Source organism: Helianthus annuus, chromosome 4, assembly GCF_002127325.2.
Source record: "Helianthus annuus cultivar XRQ/B chromosome 4, HanXRQr2.0-SUNRISE, whole genome shotgun sequence".
Taxonomy (NCBI): Eukaryota; Viridiplantae; Streptophyta; class Magnoliopsida; order Asterales; family Asteraceae; genus Helianthus; species Helianthus annuus.
Genome location: NC_035436.2, coordinates 2,791,425 through 2,809,571, shown reverse-complemented (window position 1 = coordinate 2,809,571; position 18,147 = coordinate 2,791,425). Strand labels below are relative to the sequence as shown.

The window sequence follows — 18,147 nt, the reverse complement described above, 5'->3', positions numbered from 1 at the left end:
GTGTTTATAATAAAAATATAAAAGATGCTCATCAAGGGAACTTCCCTGCAACTGCTAATTATATAGTTTATACTTTATATCTCATTCGCCGCCTGTTATGACCAAAGTTAATTTTAAAATAATGCTCACCATGGAAACTTTCTTTGATTGAACTGGCGAAATGTTTTATATTTAAAGAAATTAAATGGAACTTTCATAACCATATTAAGTTATTCAATGATGATATTGATGGGAAGCACATCTTGTCTCTCACATCCCTTCATATACAACTCGTTCCATTAGATACCCAAAAAAATCACATAGATCTGCATTTCTCTTGGCTCAATTCCACTTATCATACAAATTCGAAATGGCCTCTTCATCATTCATTCAATCAGCACCGCTGTCTTCTTCTCGGTCATGTAAATATGACGTATTTCTTAGTTTCAGAGGAGAAGACACTCGCAAAACATTTGTAGACCACCTATACTCATCTCTTAAACAAAGCTTATTAAGTATTTACAAGGACGATAAAACACTTCTTCGAGGTGAGTCCATCCGTCCATCCCTCTTCGAGGCTATTGAAGAATCAAGGATTGCCATCATAATATTCTCCAAACACTATGCTGATTCTTCATGGTGTTTGGACGAACTTGCACATATTATGAAATGCAAAGAAGAGAGAGCGCTAATCGTTATGCCCATTTTTTATGACGTGGATCCCTCTGATGTGAGAAAGCAAAAGGGGGATTTCGAAATAGCGTTTGCCCAACAAGAAGCACAGAACAAGAACAAAGCTCAGGTATGGAGAAACGCACTTGTTGATGCAAGTAACCTTGCTGGATGGGAACCTAAACATATTGCCAACGGGTAATTTTCTTTTTCTTCTTTGTTGAATTCTATATACATGTTTAACATTTTTTACAACTTAAGTATACTTGCTTTATATAAGTTTTCTGCCATATTTAATGCATTTATTTTCTATTGTATGTATTTATGAGCTGCGCCTAATCTTTCATGAGATTGAATTGTTTAAAATTTTAAATTAAGAAAGCTCGAAATATAGTTTGGTTCCTTTAAAAGTTTTTATTGAAAGAAACAGATTGTTAAGCTATAGTTTTAATTAGTAATAGGGGTAACTTCATAGAAATATAACCAAGTTTGCAGACTGTTTCAATTAAGTCACTGGAACTCTTTTTGTCTCACTAAAGTCATTAAAGTTTCATTTATTGTTCTAATACTATGTATTTACCAGGTTAATAAGTTACCAATGATGATGCGTCATGTTTCATTAATTTTTTTATTCTATAATATGATGTGGAAAATCTAAACAATGACATGGATTTTTAATTAAAATGCTATTTTTTTATTTTATATTTAGAAAAGTAATTTTTCTTTGTTTCTTTAGTCCTAAAATATGTAAACGCCCAACACATTAGTAACTTTCAACTGTTATTGTTAAAAACCTATTTTCTGTTAATCAAATTCACAAACCCATTTCTTAATTTGATTCACTAGATCTCCAACCCATTTTGACTGGTATTTTAGGGTTTGAAATATTCTTTTCCTAATATGAATAGTATATAAATAAGCATTAAGAAAAATAAAAAAAAATTAGAAAGAAAAATAGTAACCTGATGACCTGGTAATTACACATTATTAGCATACTAAACTAAAGTTTAGTTACTTTAATGAGACAAATAAAGTTTGAATGACTTAATTGGAACACTAGGCAAACTTAGTTACATTCATGTAGCATTTTCCCTTAGTAATATTGATTTAAAAGATATAGATTAAGGTAAGTAACAATAAATATTTTCTTGTTCATTTTATAGTTCGCTTAAAATTACTATTCTGTTTAAATAGTTCGTGGCTCGAGCCTCACTCGAAGTACGCTCTAAAAAAGTTCGAAAAAAGCTCGGCTCGAAGTCAGCTCGGTTTTAAACGAGCCGGCTCGACTCGATTCGATTCGATTTTTAAACGAGCCGAGCTTGAGCCCACCCTGGTTCGGTTCGGCTCGGCTCGTTTATAGGTACTGGACTTGTGATTGGTTTTATAGGCTAGGTTATTTCTCTCTAGACTTGTTTTCTAATTGAACCTAAGGGTCTGTTTGGTATGAGGTAATGGAATGGACGGGGGAATGGAATAGACGAGATAATAGAATGGACGAGGTAATGAAATTGATTATTACCATTCCATGTCTTGTTTGGTTACCATGTGAGAATGGAATGAACCATTACGTTTTGTTGTTTGGTATGCGAAAAAAGACGAAGGAATAAAATTGGATGGCGGTGGTCAATGGTGGGTGGTGATAGGTGGCAGTTGTAGCGGCGGCGGCGGCGGTGGTGGGTGGAGACGGCGGCGAGTGGAGACGGCAACGGGTGGTGGCAACAGTGGTGGTGGGTGGTGGCGGTGGGTGGTGATAGCGGTGGCGACGATGGTGGTAGGTGGTAGCGGTGGTGGCGGTGGGTGGTGGTAGTTGATAGAGATGGCGGAGGTGGGTGGCGACGGCGACGGTGATCGGAGGTGGCAGCATCGATGGTGGCGGCGATGATCGAAGGTGGGTGGTGGCGGTGATCGAAGGTGGCAACAACGATGGTGGATGGCGGCGACGGCGGTGACGGAGATGGAGGTGGGTGGCGGCAACGACGGTGCCGGGTGACGGCGGTGGCGGCTGGCGGCGAAGATGGGTGACAGCGACGGATGACAATGGTGGTGGGTGGTGGCAATGGTAGTGAGTTGCGGTGTTGTTAATGAAGGGTGAAGAGGGAATGGAATGAAAAAAAACAGGGGGGAAGGATGGAATGATTTTGAGGGAATGGAATGAATTTTGGAATGGGCGATTCCATTCCATCGACCCACCAAACACTCTTTTCTTCATTCCCTCTCAATGGTCCATTCCATTCCACCTCTCATTCATGCATACCAAACGCTACCTAAGGGTTTGTTTGGTGTGACGTAATGGAATGGATGGAGGAATGGAATCGACGAGGTAATGGAATGGAGCATTACCATTCCATATCGTGTTTGGTTACCATGTGAGAATGAAATAAGTCATTACTTTGTGTTGTTTGATAGGCAAGAAATGAGAAGGAATAAAATCTGTAGAGGAGGGTGGTGATAGGTGACAGTGGTAGCGGTCGGAGATGGCGGTGGTGGGTGGCAGCGACGGGTGGTGGCGAGTGACGCGGGGGCGGAGGTGGGTGATGATTGGTGGTGGTAGGTAACGGTGGAGGCATGAAATGGGTGTCGGTAGCGATAGTGGTGGGTGACAGCGAGGACGAAATAAGTGGCGGCGGCAACGGTGGCTGGTGACGTCGGAGGTGGGTGGCGGCAACGGTATTCAAGGCGGCGGTAGCGGTGGGTGGCTGCAGAATTGGTGGCGGGTGATGGCGTCGGTGGTGGGTGGTGGCGGGTGGTGGCGGGTTACGGCTGAGGCGGGGGTGGGTGTCGGCGACGATGGTGGTGGGTGGCGGAGGTGGCGACGACGGTGGCAGTGGTGGTGGCAATGGTGGCGGCGTCAGTAGTCACAACGGTGGCGGTGGCAGTGGTGTTGGCGGAGGTGGTGGGTGACAGCGGCGGCAACGTTGGTGGGTGGTGGTGAGTGTGGTGAGTTGCGGTTTTGTTAATGAAGCGTAAAAGAGGGAATGAAATGGAAAAAAAAACAAGGGGGCAGATGGAATGATTTTGAAGGAATAGAATGCTTTGTGTAATGGGTGATTCCATTCTTGTGACCAACCAAATACCATTTTCTTTATTCCGCTATAATAGCCCATTCTATTACCCCTCTTAGTCATACATACCATACATTACCTAAACAAATGTTTGAAATTATACCATACATTACCTAAACAAATGTTTGAAATTCGCTTCTGAAGCTTTCTAGACTTGAGCTCTTTTTAGAGCCTGACTTAATGTGTATTAGTAAAGCTAGGTTATAATCCGTGGTATCCACGGGTCGCTCTATTTTTAAGGATATTAATATTTTATTAATTTTATTACAATGGTCCGTTTTATAAAATTTGTGGGGATATATATAATATGATTCAATGTTAATCGTATATAATAATATATGCAACAATGTGATTTATCAATGGTAACAATTACCATATAATTTTCAACATATTACCAGATAATGTTCTACGTATGTAGAATGATTCAGACCAAGATGAAAATAATGTTCTATGTATTTTTGAAAGATAAAAATAAGTTATCTTATATAAAAGTGCATTCGGCAATAAAAGAGACTGTAAGTTTCAGTTACATCAAATTACTTAAAATAAGACGATTTAAAAAAATAATACATTGTTTAGTGAAAAAAAATTAAATTGCTCTAAAAATAGTCTCCCATGTTCATTTTCATCTCGTGCAAGCCCTAGAAATTCATAAAGTACATGATCTTCCATAACAAAAAGTTCCCATCGGAATCGCGCCTCCCATGACGCCAATCATTGGGAAATCCTAGTTAAAAAAAATGAGTTAGTATACATTAAAAACACTTTGGGTTACTTTTCACTCGCTCAACTCTTTTTAGTTAATTTTTTTATCTGTCGTGTTTGATTAGTTTGAGATTAAAATGAACCAAAGTGACTCATAGAAAAGTAAATGGGTCGAAACTGCCACCAAACCTTACAGAACTGGTTGGTCAAACTTGAATTGACCCGTTTATAAGCCCCGGATTATGAAGTTGCGAAATTGTATAGGGGTGTCCCGTGTTTTCGATCGTGTTTGCAAATTGATTATCGTGTTTCAAATTTTAGAACTTGCCAATGAACGATTAGGTTCGAACAATGTTTATATCGATAACAAAAGTCAAACACAAGGTTGACTTTCCGCACGTATATATAAGTTGGTGTTTAACTGGTCCTGGAATGGAAATGCTTTCTTTTTACCGTAATGGAACTCCTTAGGATTATAGTGAATAATCTCGGGCTCAGGGAATCTACCAGCCTGCAAGATTAAATCGTAAAATATCTTGTTATAAATTTTTCGATTAAAACTTCAAAAATTATAACGAAATTTACCTTAGCGCAAGCTCTTGCTAATCCATCGAAAGTAACATATCTATATCCTGAAATGTTGTACACTTGTTTGCATGCTTTTCATTCCCCAAAACTTTTATCAAAGTTGTAGCCAAATCCTCCATTTGGTCAACGTTGACCATCAAGACCGTTTGACTTTTGAAGTCACAAAATAATTATTAGTTTTACACTTTTGCTAACCTTTACGTGATCGAGTTGGGTTACTTGCAAACCTGATTTGGGAATGGGGATGGGTCGGCCCGCTTTCAACCTATGGAAAAACCACTCTTCGACAGGATTGTAGTTCAACGGGCCGTAGATATAAACAGTACGCATGGAACATTATACGTTTTAACAAAATAATATGTTTTTGAGGTATTGACAAATAAAATTATACATTTATATGAATATATGGAACTCTTGATGTACAATATTCAATATTATAACCATTATAATTTCAAACCTACTCGATGTAGTATATACAACTTTAGAACATATTGCTTTAGAACATATTGAACAAAATAATATGTTTTCGAAGTATTGACAAAGAGCATTATACGTTTATGATAATCATAACCAAATTCTCTGAAGGAAATTATTATGGAACCCTCAGGTTCATAAAGTAAATAAACCAATCAACGTACTATTAACATAACTAAACGAAAAAAAATAGATGATGAAATTATGTTTCTGTAGTAGATATCAATAGAAAGCCTGTTAATCTAATACTTTTGCCTTTTGGATATTCGTAACCAATAACCTCGCACTCGTTGTTAAATAATTGAAGAAACAATCATCACTTAACGAAATATGTTCGACTTGAATCATATCATACCATCCAATAACACAAAACCTATTGTAAATACTTTATATGAAAGAAAAAATATTAGTAACAAATTGAAACATATAGTAAAAACTAAAATAAAATTAATCAATATTATGAGTAATTAATTGTTTGACCATCAATATTCTCTTTACGTAGCTTCACAAGCCAATTATTTCTATCAACAACTTTAATCTTCATTTTAGAAAACCAAACAAAAATGAACAAAATGTGAAACCTTTAAACCCTTAACTGATGGAGTCGGCAATACACACAAAAGAACCATATTTAAAAAAAATAATATTAAAGTTGCACCCAATGTGCAATACAATACATAAAGAATATTTAAATAACACCCCCTTTAAACATGATATTGAAAAGAAATTCACTTCTCTTATCAATGAAAAAGAAAAAAAGAGGTGCTAACTTATGGAAAACCATATAAAAGATCAAAGGCCACGAAAAAGAGGGTTACACACATACATAGATAAACACATACATATATTGGTTTTAACAAATTACCACCCACATTTTTTAGTATTAAAGAACGCAATGGAGAAATTTTTTTTTATCAAGTCTGAAGATAAAATGAAAAAACCTTTACGTATACTTTCTTAGAGACATTTGTTAAGCAAATATGAACCTTTAAATACCATGCGTTGACAAAATAAAGTCAAACTAAAAGTTTGCAATCGACATGAATTCTCTATATTTTAAACAACTGACTAATATTTAAGTTGAATAAACTACGACGACAATGATACAACCCCTTGTCTTGCAAATTGATTGTTCTCATCTCTTACTCGATTAATAGTGTCAAGCCCTATTAATATCTCTTATACGGGTATAGAAATAAATAGCTCGAAATTAGAATAAACCTTTAAATTATATTGCATTGCAATGAAACTCATTAATTTTATTAACACTATTATGATTAAATAAACAACCCGGATCATTGGTACTAAATAGATATCTAAACAAATTAGAAATCAACTTGTTCATTAAATAACCCGGATCATTCTACGAAACACTGCAACTTTAAAAAACAAAATTAAATCTCAATAAGTATAGTGTGCTAACAATGGGACATATATAGGTAATCCCATGTTCTTACTCGATCGTAAAACATTTTCCACTAAGCGGCCTAATACACGTTAGTTTGCTATAGTTACTCGTTAAGATTCCAAAAATTAGTAACTTTGTGTTACGGGTCAAAATAAGTCGAGTTGGGTCAATTTGACAAAAACATATAGTCTATCTTTTAAACACACTTACGCATAAGTAGGTTGCTTTGGGTTAACGGGTCAAATGAGTAAATCTTAACGTTTGATCAAAATGAAAACATGTTGAGTTGGTCAAACCATAAAGAACCTAAGCATGTTCACAGTTGATAAAAATCTTTTAAATAGTTTTATTTTAACAATATAAGTTTCTAATCATATCTAGAACATTAAACACGACCGGTTCTGTACTAAAGTCCCTCTTTTTGCCCAACTATAATCTATTATGCTCAATCCATGTATCAAAATATTATCCTATCCAATTAATAATGTACATGAAATGAAAGAAAATATATGAAAAAACCATTATGAAGCCACTGATGCACAAAGTAGAATTAAATTAAAATCAAAACCTCACATACAATCATACAACTGCAAGGTAAATCAAACTAAAAATAGTAGCGTACCCCTAATCGATGTTGATTGCAACACATAAACCTTGGAAGCCTGAGAAGGAATCAGACAAAGACAAATACGAATAAACACTTAGATCAATTAAAAACAACAACATTTGCAAAATGATATGCACTAAATTAAGAGCAGATCGAACTATTGCCAACTCTAGCACACTAAGCCTCGAATGGAGTGCAGCAAAATCACGTCTCAACGCCGAAACAAAGCAAATGACAATCAAAATGCAAGACGAATACATATAGCTTGAAAATGATTCACTAAACATTAGTATGTTAATCAACAATAACTTTACATACTCACAAAAACATCATGACTACAAAGATTATTTCATTGTATTGTAACCTAGTAATCAAAAACTAAATGTTAATTAGCTTTTTAGGTATCCTCTTCACAGTAATGCCACAAAATAAAACCTTGTAATGAGGTCATCTTAAAATACAACAAAAATTCAACTTGTGAAATATTCTGATTGCTAGAGGTCAAAGTAAAAAAAAAAGAAAGTCGACGAAAATTACAAAAGATACCTCGAGTTCCATCATAGCCACATATTTGTGCAAGGGAACTTCATAAGTGGCGAATATGTTGCATCAATTTCTTCTCCTGTTGCGTCATAAATACAAAATATCTTATATTAATAAAATTACAATTTTAACCCAAATTGCTTCATGAAGATTTAGGGATAAATGCAAACCTTCGTCGCAATATCCAGAGGTAACTGACCACCCATAAAACACCTAACTGTTTAATCATAAAAGTTACCAAAAATTTGTGTGAAAGATCGATCCTATACTGGAAGTTACATATAACAATTACATGATAGGAAGACCTTACTTGGTTATTTAGAAGGTAACTTTAGCCAAAGGGTCTGTTTATGATAATTAAGAAACCTAAAGAACGATGCAAAGTAAAACCGCAAAACCGTATTAACCTTAGCTGACGAAAAAAAATACTATAAAAGAGTACGTAATTAAGATGATGCAAAGCATAAGTAAGAGGATGAGGCATGATAAAGCCACAAAAAAAATAACGCCATGTAAAGACCAATGAAATTCCAAAAAAGCCCTTTCTACCGTTCATCAGGTTGGTCTTTAAAGCATGTTAAGTCTTTTACTGTGCTGCAACACAGTTAAACAACATACATGTTAAATGATACAAAACACATATCCAATGAAATTATATCAAGTACATGCTCAAGCATTGCCTCGTCCACAAGTTTTGCCTTCGGACCAAAGCCACCTGGATCAAAAGGAACATCAACCCGATTCCGATTTATTATCATAACGACCCGCCTTAACAACTCAACTTCACCAGTTGTCTCGCCCGACTCTAGGCCTGTACCACTTGGGTCAAAAGGACCATTTACCGTTTCTTGTTCACTAGCGATTTAGAAACGGATCCACCCATCTGTGGCCCATCAACTATACAACTTAATCGATGTCTTGGCGCCCATTCTAAATCGATGTGACTATCGTGGAGTGGAGCGATGCATCTGTACGTCGCTTCTCAGTTTGATTGATGGGTATTACAACATTCACATCTCTTCCACCATTTTTTTCCCTATAATTATACTAAAAACAACTACATTTTCTCTCTCATTTTAATTAAATAATACTTTTGTTATATTTTATCTTACTTTTTCTCTCTTCTCCACTTAAAACTATTTTCAAAATATATTAAAAAGTTATAGAGGGTGAATAATGTACCCTCAAATATACAGATGGACACTAATTTTTTATCACTCCTCCACTCACAATTACTTTTTATAATACAAAGAACACCCTCATAAAAACTAACAACTAAGGCTACAGGGTGTGGTATAAAGCTCCGCCACGTCACACAGAGGGCTTTAAACCCCCCCTTTCTTTAACTTACATGCAATGGTTTAAAACTCTCGTCATCATTACCTAAGTATTATTTTTATTTAAATTTAAACATTATTTAATTTTGATATATTAATTTAGAACTAATAATTTAAATAAAAATTAAAATAAAATGCCACAATTTAAATAAAAAAATACAATGTCATAATTTAAATAAAAATATACAATATCACTAAAAAATCACTCGTCGTCTCCTCCTTGTTCATGATAAAACAATAGGTGCTCGGTCAGATCAGCTCGAAGGTTATGGTGTGTGTCCCTGTCACGTATCCTCGCTCGGATAACTTCTTTTTCAGCATATGTGAGTAGTGGGTTCGTCGGTTGGTTACTTTCGTCATAACTTTCTCCATAAAACGCTCTGCCCGAGTCCTCGAATATCATGTTATGCAAGATGATGCACGTATACATCACGCTTCTCATTTTACTTTTTTCAAGTATCTTCGACGGCTGGGCAATGAAAGACCATCTCTTTTTTAACACACCGAAAGCCCGCTCGATATCTTTTCTTGCTAACTCTTGTTTCTTCTTGTAATACATTCTTTTCTCGTCATCTGGACACGGAAGAGTTTTCACAAACGTCGCCCACTTCGGATAAATACCGTCTGTGAGATAGTACCCATACTTATACTCTACATCGTTTGCATAGAATGAAGTATCTGGTGCAACACCCTCTATGACATCGTCTAAAAGATTCGAAGATTGTAAAACTGCGATGTCATTGTTCGCACCGGCCATGCCAAAACACGCATGCAAAATCCATAAATCTTGAGACGCGACCGCTTGTAATATTATGGTAGGACTATCGTGTCACCATGATGGTGTTGCCCTTTCCAAGCGGTTGGACATGTCGCCCACTCCTAGTGCGTGCAATCAAGACTACCCAACATCCCAGGAAACTCGTGTATCCGTTGATGGGCCTCGTGTAAAAATGGAACATCGGCAGCGGTTGGCATCCTCAAATATCGCCTTTCGTACAGAAAGATAACACCTAATAAAATAGTGTTAATAAATAATAATAATAATAATAATAATAATAATAATAATAATAATAATAATAATAATGATAAACTGTAAATATTAATAATAATAATAATAACAACAACAACAACAATAATAATAATAATAATAATAATAATAATACCTTCACAGAAATTTTCAAGACAATCACGACAACTTCTGGCCGACATCCTTAAATTTTCATCCCACGCATCACTCGTTGTGTTGTATGCTAGTTGCCTAATTGCGGCAGTACATTTTTTGTATTCCAGAGAAACCAATTTTGCGACTAGCACTTTCTCTTTGTGTTAAAAAAGGGAATGCGGCCACAAGATCATTAGAAATTTTTAGGAAAAGATGACGGCTCATACGAAACCTACGCCTAAACTGTTCATCATCGTACAACGGATTTTCAAAAAAATAATCTTCCATTAAACGTTCATGAGCACCTAACCGATCTCGTTCAAGAGATGGTTGTCTGGTACGCGATGTAGACGATTGGGCTTCTTCTCGCAAATAATTAATCGTCTCCTACGTCGCTGTGATAATCATATCGTCAAGAACACCGTCGGACTAAGAGCTTGACAATTTGGATGACATTCTTAAAAATGATTGGATAGAATTTATTTGTTTTTTTTTTTTTTGTGATCGGTGTGTGTTTTCGTTTGTGATTGGTGTGTGTTTTAGTTTGTTATAGGTTTGTATATATATTAGAATTAAAAAAAACTTATTTTTAAATTGAACGTTAGCCAATGGTCATATTTGACCATATTCTTCGAAATTGCCAAAATTGGTCCGTTAGCACAATGGCGGAAACCCTCTAGCCCCCCCCCTCATTTAATTTTCTAGGGGATGGTGGAGCCTAGGGGCGCCATAATTGTTGAGGTGGTAGGGTGGCGTTAAGCCACACCGTGTGGTCTAATGGAAGGGATGCGAATGCTCTTAGGTTTTAAACTTAACACAATTGATCCCTAGAGAATTACGTAAGTCACAACTACAAACTAAAGTTACTATTTACTAATTACAAAATGACCCTTGACTTCGATGCGAGGGATTGGTATCATTAGAACTTGGCTCCTTTTGCTAGTTTTATAGGTTAAATCGTTTAGGTCGCCTTATTTGCTAGTCGAGCCTAAAGGCAACACTCTGCTTGAGCTAGACTTGTGAAGTTACAAATATTTGAACTGGTTATAATTGTTTGGCTCCTCGATAATGAGTGTTTCAATTATTAAAAATATTATGAAATAGAACTGTTTTTTACTATCTTATATTTTATTAATAATCAGTTTAACTAAAAACACTATTAGTCTCATGGATAGAACACTAGTAAACAATATATAAATATAAATTATTTTATATTATTATAAATGTAAGTGTGTCTAGTCTCATAAGGCTAACTGTGCTTTTAGTTAAGCATGGTTATCTGTATTGTGGTCACTTTATTAGATTGGTAGATATTTTTTATTTTGATTTTTTCTTTTACGTTAAGCTGGTTTAGGAGTAGGGATGAGCTTGGTATCGTCCGGTACCAAACCGGTACCGGTACCGGTACCGAAAGAACCGGTACCGAAAATCCTTAAAAGTGGGTACCGGTACCGGTACCGAATATATCCGGTTCGGTTCGGTACCGGTGGTACCGGTACGGTACCGGTATTTGAGGGTAAAAACCGGTAAATACCGGTACCGGACCGGTACCGAACCGGTACCGAAAATGCTAAAAGTCGGTACCGAATCGGTACCGAAAAGGTACTCGGTTCGGTAAGGTAAATTCGGTACCGGTATCGGTTCGATACCGGTATCGGGAACGAATTGCTCATCCCTATTTAGGAGTATCCGTTCACATTTGTGGGTTAAGTTACCTCTATGTGATTTAACATCCATATATATCTAATTTGCAGGCATGAATCAGAAATCATCAAAGAAATTGTTGATACAATTGTTCACAGTTTGTCCCCCTTAAATTCAGAAGCTAATGAAGATCTTGTTGGGATGACGACCCGCGTACAATATTTGAAATCACAATTAGAAATTGGGTCAGATGGTGTGCGCATGGTTGGGATATGGGGGGTTGGTGGAGGTGGTAAGACTACTCTTGCATCTTCGCTCTATATGGGAATCTCTTCCTATTTTGAAGGTCATCACATTATTGAGAATGTTCGGGAGGAAACAAGCAAAGATGGTTTAAAAAAATTGCAAGAAAATATTTTGTCAGCTTTTTCCAAAACAGATGTGAAAGTACACAGTATCGATCTAGGAAAAAACATGATAAAAAGTATGTTATGTCGTAGAAAAGTGTTGCTAGTTCTTGATGATGTCGATGACCTTAGCCAACTGGAAGCGTTAGCCGGATCACATAGTTGGTTTGGTAGTGGGAGCCGAGTACTAATCACAACTAGAGATGCACATTTGCTGAGAACCCACAAGGTAGATGAGGTCTCTCATGTCAGATTATTATCAGATGACGAGGCAATGCAGCTCTTTAATAAACATGCATATAACAAAAAAGACCCAGTGGAAGATTATGAGACACTTTCTTTACGTGTTATTTCTTATGCTGCTGGGCTCCCATTGGCACTTAAGGTTTTAGGTTCTTTTTTATATGACAAAAAGAAGAAGGGGTGGATGAGTACCTTGGATAGACTAAAAGATATTCCAGAAACGGAGATTGTGGAAAAGCTAAAAATTAGCTATGATGGACTTAAAGTTGTGGAAAAAGAATTATTTTTAGACATTGCATGTTTCTTCAGAAAGAAGGAGAAAGATGAGGTAATGGAAAGACTTGAAGCTAGTGGATTTCACCCTGAAATAGGGATAGAGGTGTTGAGACAAAAAGCTCTCGTAAGTATTGTGGATGGTACGCTTGATATGCATGATCTAGTTCAAGAAATGGGGCATTACATTGTTAGAGGGAATTATCCTAACAATCCGCACAAACATAGCAGAATTTGGAAAATTGAAGATATCAATAACATGTGTTTGGGGGACGCAACAATGGTAAATATTAAGCTTCTTAAATATACATTATATTGTATGTGAACAGAATTATACGCAATCTGTACATAATTATTTCCTTCTTTGTTGTAGGAAAATGACAAGATTGAAGCCATAGTATACCATTGGCGTGAACACAATTATGATCGTGAGCGTTCATTTCAAGTTTGTAAAAAAGTTTTAAACTTAAAGAAACTAAGGTACCTTAAGGTTAGGATGGCGGCACCTCTTGCATATGTTGAAGGGCCTACTTTTCTTTCAAATGAGTTGCGGTATATTCATTGTCGTGGGTATCCTCTAAGAAGTCCATTTCCCGCCAGTTTCCAACCAATGAAACTTGTTGTTCTAAAATTGGAGAAGAGCTTTCAAAAAGAAGTGTGGAAGGGTTGTAAGGTAAAGCATTTGATTGAACATTTAAAAATAGTAGACTGTATTGAGTGAGCGTTATACAGATTGAAAAATAAAGTAATAATGGATTTTAATAATCTCAACTATTGTCTGTTGACCGGCAACGGTCCCAACTTCAAAAATTCCTATTGGTGGTACCATTTTTTCACATATTGGCTTTCAATGGACCATGACTAACAGAACCCTAACGCTGTTAGTTTCCGGTCACCGGAAAAACGTTTTTGGTCAAAAATAGGTTCCTAAAGGTCCGTTCTATGGTTACAAACAGGTTTGGGACGAATGCTTTGAGTTTTCCGGCCAAAAAAAAGTTGAGTTTTCCTCCCAATAAGGAGTTCTCCGGCGAAAAATAAGTTTTTCCGTCGACCTTAATAATAGGGGCTTTTACTAGAAAATGTTCATAAAGGTTCGTAATAAGGTTACAAAGAGGTTTGATACGAAAAGGTTGAGTTTTCCGGCCAAAAATGGGTTTTCCGGCTACCGGAAACTAACGGCGTTAGGGTTCTGTTAGTTAGGATCAATTGAAGGCCAATATGTGAAAAGATAGGACCGCCAGTGGGATTTTTTGAAGTTGGGACTGTTGCCGGACAACGGACAATAGTTGAGAATATTAAAATCCATTTTCCAAAAACAAAAGGTAACCGAGAGATGGATTTTTTGTAATTATATATTAGAATGAAAATGCCAACAAGAAAAAAAAAGTTAAAAAAGTAATACAATTGCCCCATTTTTTGCTAATTAAATTTTCAAGCAGAAAATACAACTTATTAAATCATACTAACTGTAAAATGTAAAATCTGACATCAGCTTTTGTGTACTTTATAGCATCTACCACATTTGAAAGTTCTTGAACTCAATAGGATGGATAAGTTATTCAGAACACCGGATTTTGATGGACTCTCGTGTCTTCAAAAGCTGACACTCTTCGGCTGTCCTAAGTTAGAAGAGATTCACCAATCACTTGGAAGTCATAAAAGTCTTCAACACGTAAATGTACGTGGTTGTTCCAAGCTTAGAATGTTTCCAACAATTGTCCACATGGGAAACCTCAAAACTCTAGAAATACGTAATTGCTATAAGATTGTTGAGTTCCCGAAGATCCAAGAAAACATGGAAGGCTTGGTAAAGTTGTCTATTTATTGTACTGGGATAAGAGTTTTGCCCTCGTCAATTGGCGAACGCTGTACCAACCTTATTTCTCTAAATTTGTTTGATTTCCCGAATTTAAAGAGCATAGAATTCAACTTTTATGCCTTAAAACATTTGAAGGAGCTCAGATTAGATGGATTAATAAGAACAAGGCGTCAATTTCTACGGAGCTTACCAAAGTTGGATCTCTATACATGTCATTTCAAATATGCAAAAATCCCATCGAGTATTACTGGGTTATCCAACTTACAAGAGCTTAGTCTAGAGTCCAATGATTTTTCCCGATTAGATTTCAGCCTCTCACACCTCACTCGACTCAAACTCCTCGACCTGTCGTATTGTAAAAAGCTTCTTGAATTGCCCGAGCTCCCGTCAAGTTTAACTATTCTCAAAGCAGAGGGCTGCAAGTCAATTACAACATTTGGAGATTGTCACAAGAACTGTAGATGGTTATGTCAAGTGTCACTTAAGGAAGGGAGCATCATAAGTGATGGTGACAAATTACTAGAATCCATGCTTGAGGTATGTTTGGCAATTGAAAACCACTATATGGTTCTGAAACTTACAGGTGCAAAGATTGCAAAGGGGTTTACCCCTCTACTTAGAGGGAATAAATGTACCCTGCAACTACCAGAGAACTGGTGCAATGACTATTCTGGTTTCTTAATGTGTGCCATTTTCAGCAAAGATGTTTACGGGGGTATTTATGTAACAATAAGTAAGAGTGACGAGACGGATGATATGGTTTCTCAAAATGATGTGTTTTGGGAGGTGAGTGATGGTAACAGTGTTGATAAATGTTCATGGGTGGTATATGTTTCATTTGGTTCATTGAGACAAAGTGTATGGTGGGATCAAACATACAAAGCTCTTTCGTTTGACACCACCCGCGAGAAGTGTAAAGGTTTTGGAGTTAGGCTCGTTGACAAGAAAAGGAGAAGTGGTATAAAGGAAACACCAACAATTTATTCTTCTGGTTATACACCTACCTTAAAGATTCAACATGACTCATCTTCGGCAAAAAAAGGAGAAGTGGTTAGCCGTGTAGACCCTATTTGCTCCCAAAAAAAAAGTTGATCGTGATACCTCCTATATGAGTGATTCAATATTTGTTGTCTAACCCAAAAAAACGGATTAACCGAAACCTAATTTTGAGATTCAAATTTGGGTTCGGGTTGACTTGGATTAAAACCCAAATTGGTGAATATTCTTGCTTGAGAACCAATAATACGTTAAGAACTGTATAATGCACTTGTAAACCAAAGAAAGTTGGCTAAAAATATATGAGGCAAACAGGCCGAACAATATAAATCACCTAAGTCCTCTTCTTAACGCATAGAAGTTAAAACCTTTTGTATCCTTTCATTCAAAAAACTAGACTATTAGCAAATTTGTTTTGTTTTGTAACCATAATTCAGTTTAGCTTTATTTATATAAAAAAAGAGTTAAATGCTATTTTAGTCCCTGTGGTTTGGGCCATTCTAGTAGTTTAGTCCAAGTGTTTCATTTTTCGCATATGGGTCCAAATAAGTTTCACCGTTGTCATTTTAGTCCACTGGGTTAACTTCATCCATTTTTCTGTTAAGGGTAATTCGATCATTTTATATGTAATTCTGTTAACTACAAGGGCAATTCGGTCATACAAAAAGGACCGAATTGCCCTTCTCGTTAACAAAAAAATTTGATGAAGTTAACCCAGTGGATAAAATGGCAATGGTGAAACCTTTTAGGACCCACAGGCGAAAAATGAAACATTCGGACTAAACTGTCAAAATTGCTCAAACTGCAGGGACTAAAATGGGACTTAACTCTTAAAAAATAAGCATTTGGTTTGCAAAACATGTTTCAATAAATCGTTGGAGTGTGTCAAAGTGAAATGCAACTTTGATTTATTGGCAATTGTGAAGTTAACCCAGTAGACTAAAATGGCAATGGTGAAACCTTTTAGGACCCACAGGCGAAAAATGAAACCTTCGGACTAAACTGTCAAAATTGCTCAAACTGTAGGGACTAAAATGGGACTTAACTCTAAAAAAATAAGCATTTGGTTTGCAAAACATGTTTGAATAAATCGCTGGAGTGTGTCAAAGTGAAATGCAACTTTGATTTATTGGCATAACATGTTTGGTTTGTAATTTAGTTAATTACAATGTAAATTTAGGGTGTTATTAACCACTACCGTGAACCAACACCTAAATTTAAGACGTCCTTTGCTACAACAACCTCTTGAGTCTCGACCACCTTTCTTGCAACAACCAACCTCCGGTGTCACCGTGATGAAGAAACTAAAGCGATGAAGTAATTAGGGCAACATCATGGGCTTCGGTATTTTTGTCTTCCGGGGTGTGACGGTTTCCATGGTTGACAGTTTTAGTCAAGGGTCAACCCATCGTAATCTAAGATATTTTATTTTTTACTTGTGCCAAAATAAACAATTTCGATTTTTCAACGGGGTCTTAGATATTTGGAAAATAGTCAAATGTAAAAATTACCGACGTGAACAATTTTCCAAAGACCCAGAAGAGCAATAACCGGCAACACAACAATAATCTACGACACTGTAGCTAATACTTTACAATGCTCTACCCACTAGTGAAACAACAATGAGTGAACGTAAGGTAGATTTGTTAACATCCACCCGAACCACTATACAACATTACATCATTGTGTTTGTGTAGTGATATCTCTACTATTCGTCGTTCACCACATATCATTCTGTTTCGTCGAGTCAACTTCAATCCAAAACCAACTTCGTCACACATACATTGGATTTCGTCACCCATCTTCGTAACACATACATTGTTGAATTTCAGTTTTGTTGTTATGTTTAGGGTTATGTGGAGAAGATGATGTTTGGGGTTTTTGATTGTTGAAGTTGTGTATTGAATAGAGACAAGAGTATGAAACCGATAGGGGCTGTTAAAGGTGAGATTCAATTGAATTAAAGAAGAGAGAGTAGGCATCGTAGAGAGAGAGAGAGAGAGAGAGAGAGAGAGAGAGAGGAGTATTTGGGGAAATGAAGCTGGATATTTTTTAAGGGTTTTGACTTTTGGATGTGTGTATCGCAGAAAAGGAGAAAGTTGGGTATTTTTATTTGGGCCATAGTTGTTTCTTTTGGACTTTGTGGGATTTTAACAAATTCCAAGTGAGTGGGTTATTATTTTCTTTAAAGCCCACCTGAGTGCATCAAAAGAATTAGAAGTTGGGGC

The 18,147-nt window shown here is 36.4% G+C and overlaps 1 protein-coding gene across 1 annotated transcript; it reads left to right on the top strand.

Moving 5' to 3' along the window:
* Positions 1 to 224: 224 nt before the first annotated feature.
* LOC110935532 (disease resistance protein RUN1-like) lies at positions 225 to 16,276 on the top strand. Its single transcript, XM_035989661.1, has 4 exons — positions 225 to 849; positions 12,292 to 13,387; positions 13,478 to 13,777; positions 14,615 to 16,276. The coding sequence occupies exons 1-4, from the start codon at positions 350 to 352 to the stop codon at positions 16,013 to 16,015; spliced, it is 3,297 nt and encodes a 1,098-aa protein (XP_035845554.1). The 5' UTR covers positions 225 to 349; the 3' UTR covers positions 16,016 to 16,276.
* The last annotated feature ends 1,871 nt before the right edge of the window (positions 16,277 to 18,147 follow it).